At 38.5% G+C, this 26,536-nt stretch overlaps 1 protein-coding gene across 1 annotated transcript in view; it reads right to left on the minus strand.

Annotated features, from left to right (window-relative positions):
- Positions 1-3,702: 3,702 nt before the first annotated feature.
- The window catches only part of TAFA1 (TAFA chemokine like family member 1), a 497,464-nt gene continuing 474,630 nt past the window's right edge, over positions 3,703-26,536 (minus strand). Inside the window, exons 5-6 of the mRNA XM_082638970.1 lie at positions 9,203-9,327; positions 3,703-3,753 (exon numbers count right to left, since the gene is read on the minus strand). Of these exons, the coding sequence (XP_082495096.1) occupies positions 3,736-3,753; positions 9,203-9,327 (143 nt within the window). The 3' untranslated portion in view covers positions 3,703-3,735. The remainder of the gene's footprint in view (positions 3,754-9,202; positions 9,328-26,536) is intronic.

The raw sequence follows: 26,536 nt of genomic DNA on the forward strand, positions 1-26,536 counted from the left end.
AAGTGGCATAATATACTGTACTATAAAATCACTACATTGCTTGGTGAAAGTTACATTGGATTTGATCAGAAAAAGATGTGAATTGTGTATTGGTGAAAACATTCTTTATCATTCTATAATGGAAAAAAAGTAGTAAAACTTCTCCACGTGCTTGCCAACTCCATTAATGGATAAATTACACACGAAAAAGTCAACAAGTAAGCTTCACCTTACTCAAAAATCTTTGTCTTATGAAATAAGTCATATTTCCCTTTTTACCAAGAGAAGGGATTTGGACGAAACCATTTGCTCTAATTATGTTATAATATTCTTCATCAAATTTGATGCAAAAGCTCAAAATCAATATTAGTCATACCACACTGAGCTCTTTATTAACCAGAAATACGTGATATAAGTTTTTAAACCATATACATTCAGATTCAATAGGCAGATGGTAGCTACTGAAAATTCCCCAAACCGGCACAAGTTAAATTTAAACACAAGTTGATGGTTCACACATTTGGGTAAGGGACTTGGATAAACTGAAACTGAATTTGATGACATTTACAAATATTTGTACTGTTTTCTTGGATGGTTGCTTGATTCTGATGTGGTGGGATTTTTTCCCCTTCTCTCTTCTTCCAGGTCTTTCCCAGGGAAGCTACTGCATTAAGCAATCAGCAGGAGATGAACTAACAGACTTGAATCTCTAGACCAGCTCCTTCATTGATTTACAGGCTCAGGTTACAGAACAGAAAAAGCTGTGACCCCCACGTATTGTGAATCATGAGAATAGTCTGTATGTGTGAGGCCACAGAAAACAGAATATCCCTTTTGCTTCTCATTGGACTTTTATTCAGGACCAACACTTTTCTTTTTTTTTTTTTTTTTTTTTCTTTTTGTGGTTCGCGGGCCTCTCACTGTTGTGGCCTCTCCCCTTGCGGAGCACAGGCTCCGGACGCACAGGCTCAGTGGCCATGGCTCACGGGCCCAGCCGCTCTGCGGCATGTGGGATCTTCCCGGACCGGGGCATGAACCCGTGTCCCCTGCATCGGCAGGCGGACTCTCAACCACTGCGCCACCAGGGAAGCCCGGACCAACACTTTTCAAAGGGTATTCCAGAAAACACTAATCTCATAGAAAAGGCCACATGGTCAGGACATTTTGGGCAATAATAATGCTTGCAGAATTTTTTTAATGGAAGTAATCTCATTTTGGTTCATCTTATTTAAGAATGTTAGAAGATTTTATGTAAAATCCAGACTTCTGGTTCTCTAGAAAAACTGAAGACATGACAATGCAGTGAACATATCCTCACACAGACATAATTTCTTGCAGCTTCCCATTAGTCAGGGAACGAGCTCTCCATTAGTCAAGGACCAACCAACATGCCTGGATTCTGGAAGCCTTTTACTTGGCTCCCCTTGTTTCAGTCTTTCTTGAAGACACACAGTGTCTTTTGGCATATTAAAGGCTCTGAGAATCCCTCAGTAAATATTTCTATTTATTTTATTGAAAAAAATTTCCCCAATATATTGGATTATAGATGTTTCTTCCTCCACATCTTGAGATGTACTGTTCTAGATAATTCTTTGGGTTTATGATTTCAGTTTTCACTCCAAAACTTACAGATGAAAATCAATTTCTAATATATCACTTGGTACATGGTTATGGACCATAAAATTCAAGGAATTCTGATTTGTTGGTATGAATTTTATGCTACCTTCTGGAAAAAATTTGTGAAAGTATTTAGGAAGCTCAGATTTTGCAATGAGGATTCCACTTCCATTTTGGGATGCTTTTATAGGCATTCAAGATGCAGAACAAATCCTCCTGGTTAGAGTGTTTATATATTCAATCAGACTTCAAGGTATATTGCTAGAGATGAAGGAGCCTCTGGATTTTACCCAAAATTTAACTTAAAAATTCCACACTAGGAGACCCGCTGTGTTGCTGACCTAGTAATAGCCCTTAATAACATGTATTCTGGAGAAAAGACTTTGGAGAAAAAAAATACACTTGCAATATGATAGGGTAAGTAACAGGAATTTATAGTACTATTACGCTCTACCAGGTAAACTAGAATTTAAGTAGATATTTCCTTCTTATAAGTATCAGCTGAGTAACTCTCAAAAAAAGAAGATGGGGGGCTTCCCTGGTGGCGCACTGGTTGAGAGTCCACCTGCCGATGCAGGGGACACGGGTTCGTACCCCGGTCTGGGAAGATCCCACATGCCGCGGAGTGGCTGGGCCCATGAGTCACGGCCGCTGAGCCTATGCGTCCGGAGCCTGTGCTCCGCAACGGGAGAGGCCACAACAGTGAGAGGCCTGCATACCACAAAAAAAAAAAAAAAAGAAAAAAAAAAAAGAAGATGGAGACAAATTGATCTTTTGGGGGGTGAACCCAATATGTATCATCCAAGTGATCACTATAGAAGCCCAATAATAGGGTTTGACAGTTCATCCTGCTGGCTGAGAACATTGAACTTATAGTAATGAATTTCTAGTTTTCAAACTATTAGAGTTGGAAATATTGGTTATGATGGCAGCAATGATGTCATGTAAAAAATTCTGGTGGACTATGTGTCACTAAGCGGGTGTTCTCTGGATTTGGCTAAAGCAGACTGAGGAAAAGTAAATGGCAAATGAAGAGGACAAGTAGATTTAGAAAGCAGTTATTTACCACTTTAATAGGGCTGTCCAACATTTGGTCACAAGGGTCATTCTGAAACCTAATTTCTTTAATGGTCTTCCCATCTCACCAGAATAGATCTGGATACTCTTGGAAAAAGCAAATCAAACATAGAAAGATGTGCTGTGATAAGACTTGTTGCTACAGCACTATGTAATTAATGGTGTCAGACTTTGGATTTAATCAGAGGACATTTCTTCAGTCTAGGACAGCTATACAAAGCCTTAAGACATTGTATTTACAGAACTTAATACAGGGATCCATATTTGACCATCACTCTGCCAGAGTCTTAATAGCATGGTGGAGCGGCTCCCTCAAGAATCCTCATTTTTCTTATCTGTGGAAAAGCTAAAAATATTTTCCTGGAAGAGGTTAGAACGGTTATTATATACCAGTTGAATATAAAGTATGGTTATGTAAGCCAAGCTTGCATGCTAATATTGCACAGGGTAGAAAACAATAAAACAGGACGATGTGCTTCCTTGGGCCATCTAGTAGAAAGAGAAGGAAGCTTTTCACTCAGTATCGTTCTGATCTCTCAGATTCCAGGAGTCCACCTGTAGCTGGAATTCCAGTGTGAGTGCCATGCCGATCTCTCAAAAGGGCACGTGATTTCCTTGTCGATAGAAAAAGAAATGACAACAAAAACAAAACATCCAAAACTCAAAGAGGTGCACCAGCCGCCTCAAACTGTGGTACAGTTCATTTTTTGAAGAGAATATATAATATTTCAAAATATTATATATATACATATATTTCAAATGGTACAAAGTAACTATAGATCCAAATTAGAAGACAGTTGATCTTTCTTTGTGATCCCAAAAATGTGCATTGAGAAAACCCGTTTTTTCCTTAACCCACTTTCCATGGTGTTGCCCAAAACTCCGGGTCTTCTCACTCTAGGAGACTTCGTGACACACAGTAAAAGCACTGTGATTATCTGGTAACCAGTCAAAGTGCAAATAAGAAATCCATTTGGCTTCTAATGTATAAGATGTTTTAAATTCTTAAAATGTATTTTCCACAGAGTAGGTTTTCCTTTATTACTATAACAAATGCTTCCGTTAGGTTCTTGGGTGAATCTGAAACCAAAGAAAGAAAGAAAGAAATTTCAGGGAGAAAACAAAACGAAGGCACAAAGAAAGGTGATTAGGCAGAAAAAAAGGACACCTTGAATCTTTAGGATGTTGCTTCTTTCAAGTGAACTAAAGTAAAAAATGTTCAAGTCTAGAGCAGTAGTTCTTAAATGGTGATCAAAGCTTATGGACAGGCCACTGTATTTTTTTTTTATCAATTCATTATATTAATTTTGCCACAATTGAGGAGACAGACTCTTGGAGCAATGCCTATCCAGGACTGGGTTCGTGGGCATGCAATCTAGTTGCAGGGAGCCCTTTGTCGAAAAGGGCCCCTCACTTGGTTTAATGACCAGCAGTTGCCATCTTGAAATTATTAGTAATTTTTGAACAAGGGCCCCTGTGTTCTCATTTTGCACTGGGTTCTTCCTGCACATTACGTAGTCATTCCTATGTCTGTCTGATGAGAATTTCATGAGTAGGAAATTCCATGGCCTTCTCATGTTGGTCTCTTGTAAGATGCAATAGGGGTGGCATTGCCAAGGTCAGATCACGTTTGTTGAGGAACGTAAGAGACCTTTGCAAGGTGAGAAACTGTTCCACTCAAACAATGACATGGTGTTCAAGGGCAATCAAGGGCATACTCCTATAACTATTGATGCCATGTAATCCATTCAAATATGGTCCCAAAGACTCTTATATTCAGAAGGATGCATGCATGAAGAATCACTGGTTTAGAGCATGAATGAATGATGGTTCTAATAGAGTTGAAGGTTCTACTTTAGCGTTTTAGGACTTAAGGCATTTTTCTTCATCATCTCTTAATTTTTTATAGCTTAGAAATTGAGTATTCTGAGGCCAGGAGTGAAGTCCATTTAAAGTTTTCAGGATTAGGTAGGAACAGTCATACACCACACACATTTGCATCCAAAAGTTGGTTGGACCAGGGGCTGAATGTATGAGAAGTCTTCACACATTGTTTTTATTCTTCCATATAAATAACAGATCCTTCCAAACCTTGGTTTCCTACAGTCCAGTGGTGTTTATCACATTTTGTTTCACTGTCTTCTTTTTTACCGAAAGGAGGGAGAAAGCAACATTTCCAAAACTGAACTGGAATTGCCTTTCTTTTATCTGTACTGACCCTCCTCCTCCCCCATCCCACCAAACCTTAGGCCCTAGACTCCACAGAAGACCAGGGGCCGTGTCATGTCCACCATCACATTCCCAAGACTTTAATTTTAGATAACAGAGGCTTAATATTATTTATTAAAGAAATGAATGAGCGCACTTGGATCCAGGGGCAATTGTGATAACATAGTTTATTCTTTAAGAAGATGGTTTACTCTTCTTTCCTGCAATCTCTAAATACCCCTCTCTCCTCCCCCACCATCTCTCTCTCTCTTTTAAAGGCATTTCTCGCAAAACGAATGGACTAGAGATCAAGATTGTGAAGTCTCTCAGAACATTTCTGACCTGGTGGAATTTTGAGGGAAGAAGCTGGAATATGTCAAAACTGGTACCTTACCCTTCAGTGATATAAAAAAAAATCAGGGTGATTAGAATGGGTGGAGATATGTAAAGTTAGAGTCGGCATTAGGAGGATGATCCCAGGGGCTGCGGACAAATGATTGTGGTGAATTGTGTTGGGCTAGTCACAGAGAACACCAAATCTGACAAGACGGCTCTTATGGTTAGGTGTGTAATCTGAGGTCTGCAACTTACTCTTTCAGGAAATGAAACTTGACTCTACATTGTGCAGTAACTGTTGATTTCCTCGCTAGTGTGAAAGACATTGACATATTGGATTGAAGGAAATCCAAGGTTGCTTGATATTTCCCCAGGTATTAGATCAGATTATGTTCTGGTGTTTTAATCTGCTAATTTTCCTTCCCAAGTGACTTTGGTTTTCTCCTCATTTTATTCCCCTCCTCTTCCTGTCCCCAAACAACCAATGTTCACCTTTTACCTAAAAATTATTACACCATCATCAAACAACTTATTTCTTCTCAGGGGAAGTCTAGCTTTCTAAATGAAGTCATTGTTCCTGAATACACAGGGTATTAGATTTGTTCCTGAATGCATGGAATATAGCCTCCCCACCTTTCAAACTTATGTTTTTGATATATCAGTTTAAAGAAAAGAGATAAAGTAATAGGCATCTAAAACCATCAGAAAAAAATTCTCTAGTCAATATTTAGGTCGGTTAGTCTTGCTACAAACTCCCAACAAAGCAATTTAATAAAACAACCGAAGCAATGATCAAGCAGGAACAGGGTTAAAATTTAGCCAAGAAACTTCACCCAGATGTACTAAGCTTCTCCCCAGAAGATACCTGTTACCAGTTTTATTGTACCCCAGGCTGGGTTTTTGGAACATGTCTCAAGCATGACTACTTTCTCTCTGTAGGGTGGCATTCAGGAAGCTTCCTCTTTCCCTATGATTTATTCTTCCGAAGCTCCTGAAATGGAAGCCTTTGCTTAATTCTACTTATCTTTTCTCCTTCCTTCTAAGATTTATTGTCACCCAGATCCAATTTCCCCAAGGTTTTCCTTAAGATTGTGGCCTGTTACCCTGGCTAGTCCACATTCTGGGGTGTCTGGTTGTTTAAATGAAACACTGAATTTCTACTCTCCACCCTCCTTAAAAAATGAACATCATAAAAATTTAAATGAGACCACATTTTGAACCATCTTTTGTTTATCTACATTTCAAAGAATGATGAGAATTTTCGCTCAGGATGATTAATTTGGAAGTAACCCATATAATAGGGAGGTTTTAGAAAAAAAACTATATAGGGAAAAAGAATGAAGTCCCAGGAATCTTTCTTGCAAATTTCTTTACACTGAAGCTACTTTAAAAAAATAACAGTGTGAAGGAAATTCCCAGTTGCCATTAGTAAGCTGGGTATGTTTCTTCAGTTTTTTGTTTTTGCCTTTTTCTGAGAGAAAGAACTCCTTGAATCAATCCTACACATAAGAACAAAAGAGGTGATTTTTTTTATTCTTCCTTTCACTTTAATAAGAATTTGAATTTTTTACCCTAAAGATTACCTCTTAAAGAACAATGAAAACATATGATTCATAATTAAAATACATCTGTGAATTAAGCTGTTTTAAAAGTTAAATTGCTAGAGTCAACATTAGAAGTGTGTAGGCATATTTATACTCCGATGGGGAAAAATACACAGGGCATACTAGAAAAATTCATATAAAACCTATTTGTGGAGCATATGATCTAAGGACTGGTGTTGGCTATTTATACAGAATGGAGCTCCTGTATGTATCATCTGGACTTAATTGGTGTCTTTTGTATTGAAAAGTGCTTATTTCATTGTGAATTTCTTGTAAGGAAGGGAGGAGAAAATGTAAGTCAGTGTACTGTTTGGGTTTTCTTAACCCAAATTTCTTTAAAAAATTCAGCTTTTTCTAGTGTCTTCTTCTGCCTCTAAAGACAGTCTTGAGAATCCTTAGTTGACTTATGTGCCGCGCACATGGCTGTAGAGGACTCTCTTATTTCCTTTCCTGAAATGGATGCACACATCAGAACAGGTACATCCTCTGCTTTTAACCTGTCTGTAAGGGTGACTTATTTCTCTTATACATTCAGCTGTGTGGACTGTGCTCAGCGCCCCCAGGGGCGTAGTGAACACAATGTGTACCAGCCTCTGTTACCATGATTGGATTCCACACCATACTTTGGTGATGCCAGAGAATGTCCAGGATGTATTACAACAGGCCTGATGGTTTTAAAATAGACTCTACAAAGGCCAAATCAAAAAAAGTGACGTGGGTCACAAATAAGTAGCACTAACAATTTCTGTGTTTTGTTCCTTTATTTTCTATCTGCCAAAGAGTCTCCTTGTTGGTATTCTTGGAAGTTCACATATCTAAATGTTTTGATTTGCATTATTGCTCTTTACGGACTTTCAAGTCTGAAGGTACTATTAAAACAGGGCTCACCATCAATAAAGAGTGATTGGTTATCATTTGGAATAGGAAATGGAGATGGGGCAGAGGATATGTCAGCAATGTGTTTACAACAATGGTGACTGGATTCCAATCATACTGGCCAAAATTCAGAGTAGCTTAAAACTAACTTGTGAGGGTATCTTCATATTATTTGGTAAAGTCATCTTCAGGTAAAATGTAACCAAAGGGAAACCTGAAATCCATACTCTACCAACTAATTAAGATGATTTTTGGGGTAAGCATCAGGAGCTGGGCTCATTTTCAAATACTCTCTTCAGTAGGTGTCTCATTGAAATGAAATACGAAAATCCAGGCAGAGCTTCTGAGAGCATACGATTTCATGTTAGCAAGCTAGGATGGTTCAGGCATCCCTCCTGGGTGCAAGCCAGGGAGGTATAGCCATTTACTGGCTAATGTGGTTAATACAGGCAACTAAATTTGACACACAGTGTCTCCACTTATTTGATATATATAAAAAAATTTTCTTATGGTGTTATGTTTTCTGCATCACAAAGATGCAAGAACCAATTTTATTTTGTGAAAAGACAATTCTGAGAAGAAAGACCAAGGTAAGACTCATAATACAGGGGCTGGAATCAGAGATGCCCTTTTAAATTTGGGTCACCCTTTTGGAAGTCTGCAAGTTCAACAAATTGGAATTTGTAGATGGTGAAGCTTGTTTTAAAAAATACCCAAAACTTAAAACACATACACACATAACAGGGCTGATATTCATGTGGTACATGTACATATCACCATACTGGCTCTTAAAATATTGATATACTTTTGTACTGGTGAATAAATCATTACTGTCTTAAGTACCCTGACCAAACGCCCCATCAGAACTTCCAGACTTTCCTACGGACCAGTATCTATAGGGTCAACGGCTGGCCTAGCTGTCCTCTTCAACCTACTCCAGCATCATGACACCAATGCTGATGGGCTGGGTAGCCTCATACAGGTCGTTACATATTTTGAAGCCAACTCCTGATTTATCCGCACAAAGTAAGAAACGATTATTCACATCAGAGAATTCTTTCACCTCCCTAAAAGAGCATCAAACAATTCCTTTAAAGAACCTTTAGAAGATGGCTGCACTTAAATGCAGAACTGTTCAGGAAACCATCTGGATGAATTAGGCTAGACCCTTATTTTATTATCCATTCTGAGCACCACAGATATCAGATGCATAATCCAAATAACTGCCTCACTGCTCCTCTTTCCTTTGGCTGTGGCAACCTAGCTTTATTTATGACTCAGTAAGAGAAACACTAAACTGCTCAGTATGGAAAAGTCAAGTTCAATCTCTAACTTCTCTTTGATGGATGGACACTGATCTGAATGGCTAAGAATAGTTTCTGTTGGGGAAAAGGCTTCTTCCTCTCCTTTTCAAAGCTTCTCTGGGTGCTGTTTGTAAATACAACACAAAGGCAAGCAGTACAGTTCGTAACACGCATGAGACATTTGAAAAAAAATGAACTTACTCTTGTGGTCTTGATTTTATTGCCTGTAGCGCACATCCATCCGGAATTATCAGGGAGTGTCTTACACTCTTCTCCTTCTAGACAAGGTTCCATCTCACACCACCATTTCCCAATCACTATGGAGGCTGTGCAAAGACAGGAAACAAGTGTGTATGCAATTCATCCAAACAACCTGGGCACCAGGCTGAGTTCTTCTACAGATGTTAATGCTCTTTGAAACACATTAGGTCCTTTTTAACTTTTCATGATTGGCTAAGAATACTCTACTAAGAAGAATGAGATTTTAACTTAAACATCTTAAAATGCAAATATAATTATGCCATCTGGTTCCATCAAGCTACATTTTGTCCACAGTCTCCTTGTATGATGAAAACATACAGAATGGGGACATTTACTTTTTGGAGGAAATTTTGTGTTAAGTTTGTAGATCAAAGACCTGGTACTTTCTTTTCAGTGAAAGGGACAAAAGGGCTAACTGTTCTTCAGAATGACTAATTGAGCTATTGTTTTCAGAAAGGCCAGTTTATTCACCCAGCATTAGGGTTTATCTCCCACCCTACAGCCTTTGAGATATCAAAGGCTTACCAAAAAAGAAAAAATGAATTGACCAAAAGTATAAAAGAAAACCTGCAAAATTAAAAACAAGTCATAATAAATGAAACTATTTGTTCACAGTCAAAAGTATATTTGATATGAGCTGTGGTTTCCTTTCAATAGGTTTAAGGGGATATGAGTGGAACTTTTAAAACTTGACCCTCTGATAAAATAGCCCTATTTTTCAGGGTGATATTGAGGCTAACCACATTAGGAAGCTGGCAATGAATTTAGTGGATGGATTTATAGCACACTTTTTTGGATAATGAGATTTTATAAAACTGGAGACTAGATTCACTCAGTACAAATCAAGCAGCTCCACATCTTAATAGCCTGAGTGAAAATTTTTTCTGCATGAGCATTGGTCATTTCTGAAGCTGCTCAAGGCATTAGTTTTTTTTTTTTACAAATCCACCTGGGCATTTTCCTGCAAAATCCTTAAAATGTGAGTGTTTCTTCTGTGATACTTTCCAAATGGCTGTCTTTACGCTGGACTGAAACTCTAGGTCTTTATCTAAAAAAAAATTTGTCCCTTCCCAACCCCTCACATTTCCACCTTGTCTCCATCATGACGTTTAATTCTCACAACAACAAAGAACCCACATGACATTTCTTAATGTCAAAGAAGATTAATCTTAAACTGAAATGGAGTCCACGCCACAGGGAAGCAGGAGCACATTAAAATTCTCTATCCACCCAGCATTCACTAAAGGGATTAGATTGCTACCTTAGAAGCAGAACGGTTTAAACGTCTGGACATCTACCTGCATTTAGGTTTCCCCCTCTACACTTTTCTTATTTCAGACTTCCCCTCCTTTAGGATACAGTCTTCCTCAAACTTTCCTTTGAATAAAAATTATTCTGCAGGATTATATATGCAAAATCATGTCTACTCTATTATATAGTCAATTTAAGGATTTTTTTCAAGGGTAACTTTGCCTGTATGTGATGCACACCTTATATATGGACCAGACCAAATCGCCGAAGATGCAACTACATTGGATAGGGCAAGCAGAGGAAGTAAAATCTTGCACGTAGTTCTATCCTTATGCAGGACAATGTGATAATTTTGGTAAAACACAGACTAATAACAGAAAACACGAATTCTTCACAGGGTCCAAAATGATTATGAACGTTTTGAATGATTTTCTTTTTAACAACAGGTCTCAGCATCAGGGTATGGACTAGAAGCAGCAGCTAGTCTGGAGTCAAGAGGCCTTATTTGTGTGAATTAATAGGTGACAATACTAAATAGTGAAGCATATATTTTGACAGCAAGAAAAAGATATGTGGCTTTGAAGGGGAAAAAAAAACAAACAAACGGCAAAGCTTCCAAAAACGTCAGATACAAGTCAGTGTTTAGCAGTGTTTACTGAGAGCCTTCAATCTGAGGCTCCCTGCATGCTAGAGCTCAGTCACAAACAGGCCAATCACAATTGCCATGCTTGTCCCCTTAAAGCCCACCTAATATTTCAATATTGCTTCCCTGCATCTCAACCATCACGAATGGACACTCTCTGACCTTAGCTCTGAGGGGAAACTGCCTTTCCCAGTGGTCTGTGATTTAGAATCTGTCCCTCTTTTTTCACAGGGGCACACAAATAATGAACCACCACTGGTAAGGTCAGACATGCCTCTTTCTAAAGGACCCTGTTCCATCTTCTTTTCACTGCTCTGCCCTCTCACAGCTGACTTACTTTGTTGCAAGCTAACAAAGCACTTTCTCCTCTTTCTCTCAAGCATTAATCTCTCCTAAATGAAAATGTAGACGGTAGGAAAAAGAATACATCTCAAAACCCAAGTATGACTTTTAATTCAAGTTTATAGAGACCACTGCCTTGGAGGGGAAGAGAAAAAGCTTTCTAAGAATAAAAATATCCCAGACCTGCCTACGGTCTCTAGAAACTCCTGTTACAGTTGCCTCTTCTAAATGGAGTTTGATGACTTGGCACTACTCTCTGGCTTATTAGAATCTAGTTCATTTTTCCAGGGTTGCTTTTCTAAAGATGCTATTAGACCTATTTTGTTTCTGCTTTGTGCATTCCACAGTCACCTTAATATATATTATTTTATGGCCTAGGTCAAACTATAGTCTCGCATCCTAGTTTTTTCATGAACTCATATTTCCTGCAATATCTTTAAAAAAGTTCACAAAGAGAGGATCTAAAAATTGCTTCCTCTTCTCCCAATTCGGAAGCTACTGAAAACCTTCTGATTATTGGACAAGGAGTGATCAATTAGATTTAATAAAATGAGCTAATATTAATGATATTTAGTTGTTTTTAAATATTTCTTTTCTTACAGAGATAATTATAATGATAAAACCATAAATAAAAATAATTCTAAAATAGTCTGAATTATAGTGGACAGTTCAATAATAAAAATGATAACTGACATTTCTGAATGCTTCTTATGTGTCTCTGTGTTAGGTACTTTTTTTTTTTTTTTTTTTTTTTTTGCAGTACGCAGGCCTCTCACTGCTGTGGCCTCTCCCATTGCGGAGCACAGGCTCCGGACGCACAGGCTCAGCGGCCACGGCTCACGGGCCCAGCCGCTCCGCGGCACGTGGGATCTTCCTGGACTGGGGCACGAACCCGCGTCCCCTGAATCGGCAGGCAGACTCCCAACCACTGCGCCACCAGGGAAGCCTCTGTTAGGTACTTTTAAATGTATTATCTCAGTCTTCAAAGCAACCCTATGAAGTAGATATTATTATGAACCCATTTTTTTAGATAAAAAAACTACAGCTCATAACGGTTAAGTAGCTTTCCCAAGCTTACACAGGTAGGAAGTTCAGAAATTAACGCAAGAATCCAGGCCTGCTTAACCACAAAATCCATGTTTTCCCTCACGATAGTGCTAACTCATTCTAGTTTTGTATTCAAAATTCATAGGTCTCCAAAAAAACATGCATTGCCTGCTGAGTGGATGAATGAATTCTCTATGCTCTATTTTTAAAATTTTATCCTATTTTATTTATTTTATTATTTTTGGCTGCCTTGGCTCTTCGTTGCTGCGTGCAGGCTTTCTCTAGTTGTGCCAAGCCGGGGCTACTCTTCGTTGTGGTGCACGTGCTTCTCATTACGGTGGCTTCTCTTGTTGCGGAGCACAGGCTCTAGGCCAGCGGGCTTCAGTAGTTGTGGCATGTGGGCTCTAGAGCACAGGCTCAGTAGTTGTGGTGCACAGGCTTAGTTGCTCCATGGCATGTGGGATCCTCATGGACCAGGGTTCGAACCCATGTCCCCTGTGTTGGCAGGCGGACTCCCAAGCACTGCGCCACAAGGGAATCCCTGCTCTATTATTATTGGAAATAAATTTCATATCAACACAAACACTTGCATAAAACAAAAAAATTCAGTTTCTTGTAAAATTAACTTAAAAAATAATTTGGGCAAGGGACAGCTGATTACACTTGTTTCTTCTTAGTCTCAGCTACACATTGCTTGATCTCATTAGTTGTAGCATTTTAATAGAAATTCCCATTGGAACACTTTCTGAATACATGAGAAACTTATGAGGTAGATGCATAACTGCTCTAAGAACTTTTATCACTTAGAAGAACTGAATTAATTAAATATCAGCTGCAAAACCTAACTCTGTCTTATCTGTGGTGATTATGAAAAAGGGTCTTAAAAGTCCCTTTTAACGCTGGGGTTCTGGGATTCTCTCTATGAATGTGCCATGTTCAGAAAAATATCTGATCTTCAACTTTTTCAAGAATGTTCATCTTTCCTTGAGATATTCTTAAAATCACTAAGGGCACTTTAATCATGAGTCTTTTTAATTTTTTTAACATCTTTATTGGAGTATAATTGCTTTACAATGGTATGTTAGTTTCTGCTTTATAACAAAGTGAATCAGTTATACATATACATCTGTTCCCATATCTCTTCCCTCTTGCGTCTCTCTCCCTCCCACCCTCCCTATTCCACCTCTCTAGGTGGTGACAAAGCACCGAGCTGATCTTCCTGTGCTATGTGGCTGCTTCCCACTAGCTATCTATTTTACATTTGGTAGTGTATATATATCCATGCCACTCTCTCACTTTGTCACAGCTTACCCTTCCCCCTCCCCATATCCTCAAGTCCATTCTCTAGTAGGTCTGTGTCTTTATTCCCGTCTTGCCCCTAGGTTCTTCATGACTTTTTTTTTTCTTAGATTCCATATATATGTGTTAGCATACAGTATTTGTTTTTCTCTTTCTGACTCACTTCATTCTGTATGACAGATTCTAGGTCCATCCATCTCACTACAAATAACTCAACTTTGTTTCTTTAATGGATGAGTAATATTCCATCGTATATATGTGCCACTTCTTCTTTATCCATTCACCTGTTGATGGACACTTAGGTTGCTTCCATGTCCTGGCTATTGTAAATAGAGCTGCAATGAACATTGTGGTACATGACTCTTTTTGAACTATGGTTTTCTCAGGGTATATGCCCAGTAGTGGGATTGCTGGGTCATATGGTAGTTCTATTTTTAGTTTTTTAAGGCACCTTTATACTGTTCTCCATAGTGGCTGATAAAAACCCTGCAGAAAGTGGGCATAGAGGGAACTTTACTCAACATAATAAAGGCCATATATGACAGACCCACAGCCAACATCGTCCTCAATGGTGAAAAACTGAAACCATTTCCACTAAGATCAGGAAGAAGACAAGGTTGCCCACTCTCACCACTATTATTCAACATAGTTTTGGAAGGTTTAGCCACAGCAATCAGAGAAGAAAAAGAAATAAAAGGAATCCAAGTTGGAAAAGAAGAAGTAAAGCTGTCATTGTTTGCAGATGACATGATACTATACATAGAGAATCCTAAAGATGCTACCAGAAAACTACTAGAGCTAATCAATGAATTTGGTAAAGTAACAGGATACAAAATTAATGCACAGAAATCTCTGGCAGTCCTATACACTAATGATGAAAAATCTGAAAGGGAAATTAAGAAAACACTCCCATTTACCATTGCAACAAAAAGAATAAAATATCTAGGAATAAACCTACCTAAGGAAACAAAAGACCTGTATGCAGAAAACTATAAGACACTGATGAAAGAAATTAAAGATGATACAAATAGATGGAGAGATATACCATGTTCTTGGATTGGAAGAATCAACATTGTGAAAATGACTCTACCACCCAAAGCAATCTACAGATTCAATGCAATCCCTATCAAACTACCAATGGCATTTTTCACAGAACTAGAACAAAAAATTTCACAATTTGTATGGAAACACAAAAGACCCTGAATAGCCAAAGCAATCTTGAGAACGAAAAATGGAGCTGGAGGAATCAGGCTCCCTGACTTCAGACTATAATACAAAGCTACGATAATCAAGACAGTATGGTACTGGCACAAAAACAGAAATATAGATCAATGGAACAGGATAGAAAGCCCAGAGATAAACCCACGCACATATGGTCACCTTATCTTTGATAAAGGAGGGAAGAATATACAGTGGAGAAAAGACAGCCTCTTCAATAAGTGGTGCTGGGAAAACTGGACAAGTACATGCAAAAGTATGAAATTAGAACACTCCCTAACACCATACACAAAAATAAACTCAAAATGGATTTAAGACCTAAATGTAAGGCCAGACACTATCAAATTCTTAGAGGAAAACATAGGCAGAACACTCTATGACATAAATCACAGCAAGATCCTTTTTGACCCACCTCCTAGAGAAATGGAAATAAAAACAAAACTAAACAAATGGGACCTAATGAAACTTAAAAGCTTTTGCACAGCAAAGGAAACCATAAACAAGACCAAAAGACAACCCTCAGAATGGGAGAAAATATTTGCAAATGAAGCAACTGACAAAGGATTAATCTCCAAAATCTACAAGCAGCTCATGCAGCTCAATATCAAAGAAACAAACAATCCAATCCCAAAATGGGCAGAAGACCTAAATAGACATTTCTCCAAAGAAGATACACAGATTGGCAACAAACACATGAAAGAATGCTCAACGTCATTAATCATTAGAGAAATGCAAATCAAAACTACAATGAGATATCATCTCACACTGGTCAGAATGGCCATCATCAATAAATCTAGAAATAATAAATGCTGAAGAGGGTGTGGAGAAAAGGCAACACTCTTGCACAGTTGGTGGGAATGTAAATTAATCATGAGTCTTGATTTCGCCCTTATACCAGGTCATATTGCTGTCAAGCAGAAGAGAGACTGTAGAAGGAGAGTCAATCCATCTTTCAGTGATAAATCATAAATGGAGCAGAAATCTTGTTTCTTTTTCTTTCTCCCCGCTTTGGTTGTTGCCGTTCACTTTGAGGAATTTTCCCACGGAAATAGAAAAAGATAAAATAAGCAATGGCTTAATAAACATAGAAATGAACATCATATTGTCTAAGAACTGCGGTCCCCTTTTTATCATTTCAGCAGATAACACCTGAGTTGCAGTTCAGCAAATGTTTATTGGGTACTTTGCACAGTCAAAGCACTACCTGATTTGCTGAGAGTGATAAAATAATGAACATGACGTAGTCCCTTCCCTCAGAGCCTACAACTTAGTTCAGGGTTTCTCAATATAGGCACTATTGGCATTTTGGCATGAATTACAGTAAAGAGATAAAATGAACAAAAAGTGCTCCTCCAATAGTAAATACATTAATATACTAGAAGAGCAAATTCACAATGGGGAGTAGGAAAAGAGGAACTCAATAAGATTGTAGAAGTTTCTGAAAGCAAGATGCTTGGGCTTAAAATTTTTTTTTTCATTAATTCTTTTTTTAAGGAAAGTTAAGTCATTGAAGATTCTAGATTCTGTGAGCAAAGGGAGGACATGTTATACGGATAGTTGGGGAAGATGAATTTGGCAGTGGTGTGCAAGATGCAAGAAGGAAGAAGCAAGCACCTGAAATGCCCGATAAGCCCTACTGCATTGAAACAGAGAACTGATAGGTCTTGATTTTTGGATGCCTGCTTTAGAATTGTGAAGCAGGGCAGAGCTGAACGTGATGTTAGGAACAACTGAGGAAACACTGTTGTCAGTATCTCAACCGTATTAACTGTAACCCTAACCACACTGGACTCTAATTATTAGCTTATTAGCTCATGTGTCTGCCTACTCACTAGGTAGTGAACTTCTTGAGGGCACAGATCATATTGCATTCATCTTTGAATGGCATAGAGTAGCTCCAGCCAGGTTTGCCAATTTTGAATGAATGAATGAAAAATGAAACAAACAGAGAAAGAAAAAAACGTAGTGCCTATATCAAAGGATTGTGAGGGTCACATGAGAAGATCCATCCCAAGCACTTAGCAGAGTGTCTGGCATTCAGCAAATGTTTAATAAATATTAGCTATTACTATCATCATCAGCATCATCATTTTTATTACTCAAAAGAATGAAATCATTCCCAAAGAGAAAAGGCAATTCTTCACAAAGTTAGCGAGTACACCATTGTTTTCCAATATTATGCCAAACTCTCAGCTTGCTTCTATGACTTATGAGAGTTTGAGCATAAATTAAATGATTGAACATATGACTGCATTCATGTTCCCAGAAGTAGGTTATAAGTACATCAATCAAGACAAATTTCCAGGCTCATTTTTGTGCAACCTGTCATGCAGTTTAAAGCAATGGCTGGAACTCCATTAGAGGAATGGGACAGCTCTCCAGCTTCCCTTTTTGCACAGGCTGTTGGAACAGCTGTTCCGATGCTCTTCTTCATAAGACCTGCAGCGACTCCCTGTGTGTGATTGTCTTTATCAAAGCAAACAGAAAATTAAAGGCATTGAATAACATTGCCTATAGACATTCCAAACTCCCTCTTTCCTGTGAGCTCACATTTAAGGATTGGATCCAGTTTGGAGGGATTAGGGAATGGTTAAGTCTCTAAGCTCTTGGGTATGTAGCAGAGGGACCCAGGTTTGAACCTTAACTCCATCACTTACTGGTAGAATGGCTTCAGACAGTTCTTTGGTTCAAGTCTCAGTTTCCTGAGTTATAAATGGAGTTAATAAAAATCACAACTGGTTATTGTGAATTTTAGGTGAAATAAGATACTTAGCATAATACCTAATAAACGTTACACTCAACACATGGAAATTACTACTGTTATTTATCCGTATGTCCTCTATCCATCTATGTATGCATTCATGCAATTACCTTTATAGAGAGTGAGTGCCTTCTTTTTTTTTCTCAAATGGAAGTTTATCCTAGTTCTGGGAGGCATATATTTGCTTTTGACTGATTAGACTGTACTTCTTGGTAGGATCTATAATATATTTTGGAGACATACATAGAATTAATAGCTGATGATAGGATTCATTAGCACTGCTTCTCTTCTACAAATTCTATTCTAGTGCTTTTCAAACTGAGGCAATTTATCTTGATGAGGCTGGAAGTGAGGATGTGGATTGTGAAACGGGCAGTACTTAAAGACAGAAGATAAATGTGGTACAATTTCCTTGAGTGATAGTTTTCCTTGAAGGTATTTGAAGACAAAAGTTATATTTTATTCATTCAAAAGCTATTCATTAACTACTGTGCTGGACATAAAAGAGACACAGTTCCTACCCTAAAGTGGCATACAATCTCTTGTGAGAGAGAAACACTATATGTAATGATGGGATAATGAGGGGGTAATTTAACCACCAAGTAATCAACCAAAGTGTTTTCATATTAAAGCAAATAAGAATATTTACTATGAGGTAAAAGGCTAACTTCACATGAATTTTAAGATAAAACACAAAACAAAGAAATCTTTTACTTGTCATGGGCAGTCTTATCAGAATGCAGGGGTGCACTTCCTACTGCTTTGAAAAAAAAGCTGTCTGCTTGGTGAGAGAGAATGTTCAGATTTTTTGCCAGCTTAAGGGAACACTCCTAATCCCTGCCAACAATAATATTCCTCTTCGTGGTCTGGACACCAGGGCTGGAGTTTCTGGCTTATTTTGCACTTTCAGTACATGATAACTCTATTCATGCATCCACTTATACTTCAAACACTGGATGTTGGTCTTGCTTTCCCTAAATTGATGGCTTTATTTTAGAATTAAATTCAGCTATATTTTTTTGCGTTTGTGTAGGTACGTAATTTAAAATATACAGTTAAGAAGGAACACAAAGAATCATGGTTATTAGACAAATTTCCTACTGTACATCCCTTGTATTCTCAAACTTAACATTCTGTGTTAAAGACGAACCCTGAAGTTTACAGTAGACAGTAAGTGTAATTTTGTTAGGACAAAAACATTTTGAGGGCTTCCCTGGTAGTGCAGTGGTTGAGAGTCCGCCTGCCGATGCAGGGGACACGGGTTCGTGCCCCGGTCCAGGAAGATCCCACATGCCGCGGAGCGGCTGGGCCCGTGAGTCATGGCCGCTGAGCCTGCGCGTCCGGAGCCTGTGCTCCGCAACGGGAGAGGCCACAACAGTGAGAGGCCCGCGTACCGCAAACAAGACAAAACAAAAACAAAACAAACAAAAAAAACCATTTTGATGTTCTTATTTTTGCCTACCATAGAAAACTTCACATTTTTCCTCCCGAATTTTAAAAGTAATATATATTCTTTTCTAAAATTCAAAGCATACGGATAATTAGAAAAAGGAAAATAAACACAATTGCATTAGGCAGAGGTAAATTGCTACATTTGGGTATGTTTTTCCTAGACTTTCTCTATGATTATTCCTTACATAGTATCCAGAGTGATCTTTTAAAACGCAAATGATTTCCTATCATTCATCTCTTAAAACTCTCCAACGGTTTCCATCACTTAGAATAAACTCTTTACAATTGGCCTACAGAGACCCACGTTACTTGGTCCCGCCTATTTCTTCAACCATGTCTTCCACCATCCCTAATTCCACCACCCTCCCCCCATTTTGTTCCAATCTCTCTGGCCCTCTAGCTCTTCTGCAAACCTGGAAATCTCTTTTATGATTTGGCTAACCCTCTGTCTGGGCTGTGTTCTCCCAGAACTGACATTAACCAGGACTCAGTTCAATTGTTTGTTCTCTGAGTGGCCTTATCTAAACTAATTCACACCCGCTTACCTTGCCACTTTCCCCTCACCTTTGGCTTTGATTTTCTTCACAGCACATGGTATTACCAAATTCACAGAACATATTTTGTTGGCCTGGATATTTGCCTTTTCCTCCCACTTGATGGTAAGCTCCATTAAAGTTTGGACTTTTTATTTCCAAATGGCTAGAACAGTGCCGCATATAATAGATAATCACTATATATATTTAAAATGGTTGAATAAATGTATATACATAAATAACATAAATTTTTTTGAAAAAAGATCACACCACATATACTGTTTTCTACCCTTCTTTAAAACCTAAACACTGAATCATAAACATTTTTCCATGTCTATTAATAAATGAAATGCATCATTATTTTAATGCCTGCATAATATTCCATAGGAAGGCTGCAATCTAATTAATTTAATGAATCCCCTACTGTTGGAAATTTAGGTTGTCTTTCTTTGGGGTTGGTTGGCTGATTGCTATTAGAAAGGATGCTTATATGAACAACCTTGCACACATATCTTTGCAAATGTATTTATTTCCCCAGAACGAATTCCAAGGAGTAGAATTTCTGAGTCAAAGGGTAAAAAAAAGTTTGGTACTTCTGATATATATCATCAATATGTCCTCCAGAAAATTTGTACAAACTGGTATTTCCCACCCAATGTACCCATTTCTCTGTACAGCTTCACCAACATTGTTAGCATTCTTAACGATTTCAGTGAAATATGGATTTTGTTTGCTTTTTGGGGGGTGCAGAAACATGTGGCTTAACTGGCGAACCCAGTTAACTGCCAGCTTTCATGTTCCAACTTGACTTTCAAAAGAGTGACCTACTATAGTAATAAGGCCTCAATTTCTTTGTGAGTAATTCCTCCTCAAAGAATCCAACTGAGAGGGTTGTCACAGAATAAAGAGAGCATAGGGAGGTCAGGCATAGTGAAGGCTCTAAGCCAAAAGCAAAACCAAAAACACTACATTGGAGTCCTTAGGGTGCACTGGTATTTCTTGGAGGTCCCCAGTGGATGGAATGTGCCTACTGCACATGGATCTCTCAGGTTCAACCAACTCCGTGTGGAGAATCTTGCTATTTCAGAACAGAATGTGCATTTATGTCTGTCCTTCTGGAATTCTGTGTCCCTGTGCATATACTTCTATTTGATCCAGTTACATTCATGGCAACAAAATGGGGAAGGGGTTAACCTAGATGTGGGTGTAGAGAAGAACTCCAAAATGGTTCTACATTTTAAATCAAAAGGAATATCAGATTTTAAAATGATATTTACAAGCAACTTTCAAGCCACTTGTACATCTACGTACCTTTTGGGTGCTAGCTCTCTGTGTTCTTATCATGTGATAAATGGCTCCTGGGAGGAATATATTTGTATACCAGCATTTTCTCAATTTGAAAAAGTACTTTATTAGGTTATTATTAGGTTCTATAATATAGTTTTTTTCTAGAATGGCTACAGATTTACCAGAATCAAATAATGTTGGTTAAGTACCCTTTTTTCTTTTCACAGGTAAGGTAATCACTTTTATAGTTATTGATACATTAAAATATCACTTTGGTTGATTCCATTTTGCAAGAAATCCCCAATATTAAATTATTCCCAGAAAATTCTTGGCATCAAGTTCCTTTGCAAAACCAGTGCTTGCAATCTTGGCAGTAATGGGAAAGTTGTACACTGATTGTAAGGTCTTTCATTTTAATTTCATTCCCACTAGAGAAGATTGATATAAATAAAATTTAAATAGAAAACATACTTCAGATGCCAGCAGTGAAAAGGACTTTGTCAGCTTAATGAAAAGGTATCAATTTTCTTGATTTTATTCAATAAGTTGTGAGTCATTTTCTAAATGGATTAGACTAAAGGAAAGTTCAAACTCCCAGTGAGATGCTCTTGGTGCTGATGGAGACTTCAGACAAGGGAGATAGAACAGGGCACATAAAACCTCTTAGGCCTCTTCAGATCTATACAAATTGATGGCAAGTTAGGAGAGAAGTATCTCTAACCCTGAATTCACCTATTGCCTTAGAAGCCAAATCCTGGGGAATTGAACGGGAAACATTGTTTCTCTTATTTTTTTAGGATGACTTGCACGGCTGACTGAATTATAACTGAGAACACGGAAATTTTGGGAGGAGTGAGGCTTAGAGGAAGAGGCTGTGTCACTCAGTGCTTTATATGCCTGTCTCACAGATCCTTGATAAAATAACACAAAAACACGCTACAATGCTATTATGTTCACACAGTCTCTGAGGAACACTTTGATGCCTTCTGATTTATTACAGTTAATTTAACTTCAGAAAACATAACCTAACTTTCATGTGAGGATGAAAGGTGTAAACCTTGATCACGGAGCACTCTTGAATCTAGTTTTATTTGTGTGTACATGTTTGAAAGGGCAAGATAATTTGATAATTGGTTATTTTTGTAATTTGGCAAGAACCGCCCAATATCTTTTTGGCACATGCTTTCACTCACCGATCCCTTGAGAAATGGAAAACAACAATCGGTGCTTTATTTTCTCTTACACAATGCCATACAACTAGCATGGTTATTTTGGTGGAATTGTTGGGATGGTTTGGAAAAGCTCAGCTTTGTTTATCAGAAAATATCTAGAGACTATCTGCTCTATGCTTAGCATCCCTTAACATAGGCAGTCTGAGTGACATAAAAGCATGTCAAAGCTTTCACATGAGTTTTAAAGTACATGAGCAAATGAGAGATGATATAAGGTCCTTATCTGTTAAACACTTCATTTCTAAAATATCAAACAACTTTATTATTTTTTAATAAATTTATTTTTGGCTGCATTGGGTCTTCATTACTGTGTGCGGGCTTTTCTCTAGTTGCAGTGAGGGGGGGCTACTCTTCGTTGTGGTGCACAGGCTTCTCATTGCGGTGGCTTCTCTTTTTGTGGAGCACAGGCTCTAGGCGCGCGGGCTTCAGTAGTTGTGGCACGTAGGCTCAGTAGTTGTGGCGCACGGGCTTAGTTGCTCCGCGGCATGTGGGATCTTCCCAGACCAGGGCTCGAACCCGTGTCCCCTGCATTGGCAGGAGGATTCTTAACCACTGCGCCACCAGGGAAGTCCCCAAAACAACTTTATTTAAACAACCAGAATGAGCTTTTAGAAACTGCCAACATACATGGGAAAATTCACAATACTGGCACTTTGCAACTTATCATGTTCATGTTGATGATGGTACTAGGAAAGCAAGAAAATCAAAGAAAGCCAGGAATATAAATGTGGCAATGTTTTTGATGAATCTAGCTGCAAAAAGTTCAGAATCATAGTTCTACTGCCTCCAGCTACATGTCCCCTACTCTTCTTGCTAAATTGAAGAACTCAAAGTTTAGCTAAATTGGAAGCAGGATGTAATGCATTCCCAAAGTTCAACAGCAAAACTTAGAAACTAGAACAGTAAGTCCCAGTCTGAGAGCTAAGGATCTCTGAAGGAGGCGGGGAGGACTGTGGTTTCCAGGGTGGTCTGAAAAGCTTTCTTGACTAGCAGTAGTGATTTAGTAATTCTGATTCATTTTTATGTTTTGTATTTACCTTCTCATTATGTCAGGTGATACTAACTTTTCATTTTCTGATTGTAGAAACGGCTGCACATTCTTCTTCTCCCTCTGTGTCCACCCCTTTGAAATGTGACTTTACCTCTCCTCCCATCAGGAAGTGGAGTCTATTTGCCCAGTCCTGCTATCTGGGTTTGGCCATGTGCTTCATTTGGCTAATTAGAAGTTAGCAAACATGACACAAGAAGAAGCTTGAAAGTACTTTTGCTTGGGGATTGCTGCACTTTGGAACCCTGAGCTGACCATGATGAAACGTCATGTAGAGCAGACAGTAGCTATCCAATCTGATGTCCTCCTGGACTAATTAGCCTGCCAACCATCAGACATGTAGCTGAGCCCATCCTATACTCCAGCTCTACAAAGTTCACTGCTAGCCTGTTCCTTAATGCTACCACTTCCTGTCTTGAATATTTATACAAGAGCTGCAACTTCCTTTCATGAAGGAAAGTTCAGGAAAACTGCTGCAATGCTGGCACTTATGTCATTAAATCGATGTCAACAACCCAAACCTCTGGACTTCTTGTTATCCAAGAAAAATCAATTCCTATTACTCAAGCTATTACAGTTGGGCATTCTATTACTTACCACGTAACACAACCCTAAGTAAAACTGAAGGTATTCAATAAATATTTGTGGACTAACTGAATGAATGAATCCAGATATTTGTACCAAGGCCATATCACTGCCATTTCTATACACTTAGTACTAAATATTCACAATGGTCAAAGACTGATTTTTTGGGGGCATTCAAATTCAGAAATTCAATTGGCCTATAGACAATCCTGAGAGTAGCCTTCTGTCCTCATTATGTGTGTCTCCAATTTGCATGCACAATCAGACCTTCCTTCACAACTCAACAGATGCAGAAGATACAGAACTGGCATAGCTGTATGTAAATTAGGCATTTTCCCAGAGAATTTCAGTGTCAGTGGTAATGTTGAATTTTCTTAATTACAATCCAGATATGCTCACAATGGAGTAATACTAACTGTTATGGTCTAGAGAAGATAAATTCAATTTTACTAAACTATTAAGATTCATTTGGATGTACTATTTGGGCAAGAGGAGGAGCACATATAGAAATTGCTCTCATGGTGAAGTATTTTCTGAGGCTTGCTGGAGCAAAGAAAGAAATTGGGAGAAGACTGAAAATCGGCCATCAAAAGAGAAAGAGAAGGAGAGCAACTAAAGCAAAGGCTTCTAATATTTATTTATTGTTGATTTAAAATCATTTTCTGTTCTACCCACAGTAGGCTGAAATGTATCTCTACCTGAGTCCAAGCCACTGGGACAGAGTCGGAAAATCTTTTTGAATTGATGTGATCTGGGGAGAAGGCAGGTCTGAAGAAATTTTTTTTTCTTATGTTCTGAGTTTTTAAGTTGGCTCTAGCTCAAGTACCTAGCTCAAAAACCATTTTCATTCCAATTTCTGAGATGACAACTTTTCTCAAAGAAAAAACAATCACTGGCACAACATGGCTTAACATGAAATTTTGAGTAAAGGTGTACTGCCTTTGTTTTATAGCATTTCGTTGGGTCCTAAGAGCCCCTTTCTATAAGAAGGATTATATCAAAATTACCTCCTTTCAATTATGAATCTTCTTATGCAGCCTTTCTTGAATAATGTCCCCCCTCAATTCAGAAAGGTAAAGCACATACAGCATGTAAATCCACAAAACACATGCATCCTAAGATCATTTCTGAAATGCATCAGGCTATGTAGTGCAGTTGATACAAAACTATGAGGCAATCATCAGGAATCTCCTAATTGGCCCTGTTCTATTGTGTAGTTTAGACCAGGAAGCTCAATATCTTGAAACATATAGACACATGTATCAACTCATTATTTGGGAGTTGAGAAGAATCACTGACATTTTAGAGAGAAGGAAATTGAATCAAAGGGAGGTTACATAACTTGCCCGTGCTCACACAGCTAGTAAGGGGGCAGAACTGTGAATCGGCCGAAGCAACTTTCTCCAGAGCTGGTTAAAGGTTTGAGAAAGTGATGTCTACGATAAATGTGGAAGGATGAAGAGTAATTTGCAAAGTAATCCAAGTAGAGATGGGTAATTTCAGTGGCGATAAAGCTGTGCACAACCCAGAAGTGTGAGCTAGAATGCTGTACTCTGGGAACTATTGGTGATTCAGCGTGTCTGGAGCAAAAATGCATGTGTGTTTGTGAGTGAGCAAGAGAGGGTGAGGCTGGGCGCGTTTTAGGTGCTGAGGAATTTGATCAAGGTCTTCTTAAGTAAGTCGGCTTTACAGAAATGCTAATACTGTGGCAAATCAAAGATGCCATGAGGATAATGGAAAGGATCACTTTTGATCCGGAGCAAGCTCTCTCTCATCTTAGGTGATACTGTTTCTCTGTCAGATGAATTTCTTCGCCTGGGCCATGATTCCTCACTGGGAAAGTGCAGTTTAGCAGATGGCACTGGGGGTGAATGAATTCATTTGGCAGAAGCAAGCAGTCTGTCCTCACCAAATATTTCTTTCAGTTCAGATCTCCATCAGGGGTAGCCTGGAGGATGTCTGCTCAGCACCAGTATCACTCCTCCGATTGGAGGTCACGTGACCGCAGGCTTCCACATCTTTCCCTGCACCGAGGCTGTAAAACCAACTAGGGACCCTCGGTTTATAGGCAAGGAACCAGGGTAAAAGAAACTGCAGGAGGCCAAGACCCATGTAAAGAGCTCTACTTGAGTTTTAAGCCATACGGTACCACTTTTAGGAATTCCCTCTTTTACTGAAATGAATTTATATAAAAAGGGAACTTTGTTTCCTTGCTCTAAGTGGTAAACTGGTATCATTTGTTCTAAGGGCAAAAATACAAGTATACCACCCCCCCACGCATACACCAGTTTATTGCATCTAGTTGGATACTGCTGTCTTCCTAAACTGATGTCTTCAGTCTATTTTTAGGAAATTGGCAATTAGTAAATTTTAGAGAGGTGTTAAAGACACAACAGTACCAAACTCTTCTCATTCAAGATATCACAGACAGATAAAAACTGAAAAAGAAGTACTAATTACTCTGTATTCATTGTTATTTAGTGCCATGTCTGTTATTACCTAAAATGATCTCATTATCACCAGTGGTATGATCCCTGCACGCTGAACACAATGAAACAATCTCTCTCTGCCTCTCA

The sequence above is a fragment of the Mesoplodon mirus genome, assembly GCF_964341445.2.
Source record: "Mesoplodon mirus genome assembly, chromosome: 12".
In the NCBI taxonomy this organism is placed as follows: Eukaryota; Metazoa; Chordata; class Mammalia; order Artiodactyla; family Ziphiidae; genus Mesoplodon; species Mesoplodon mirus.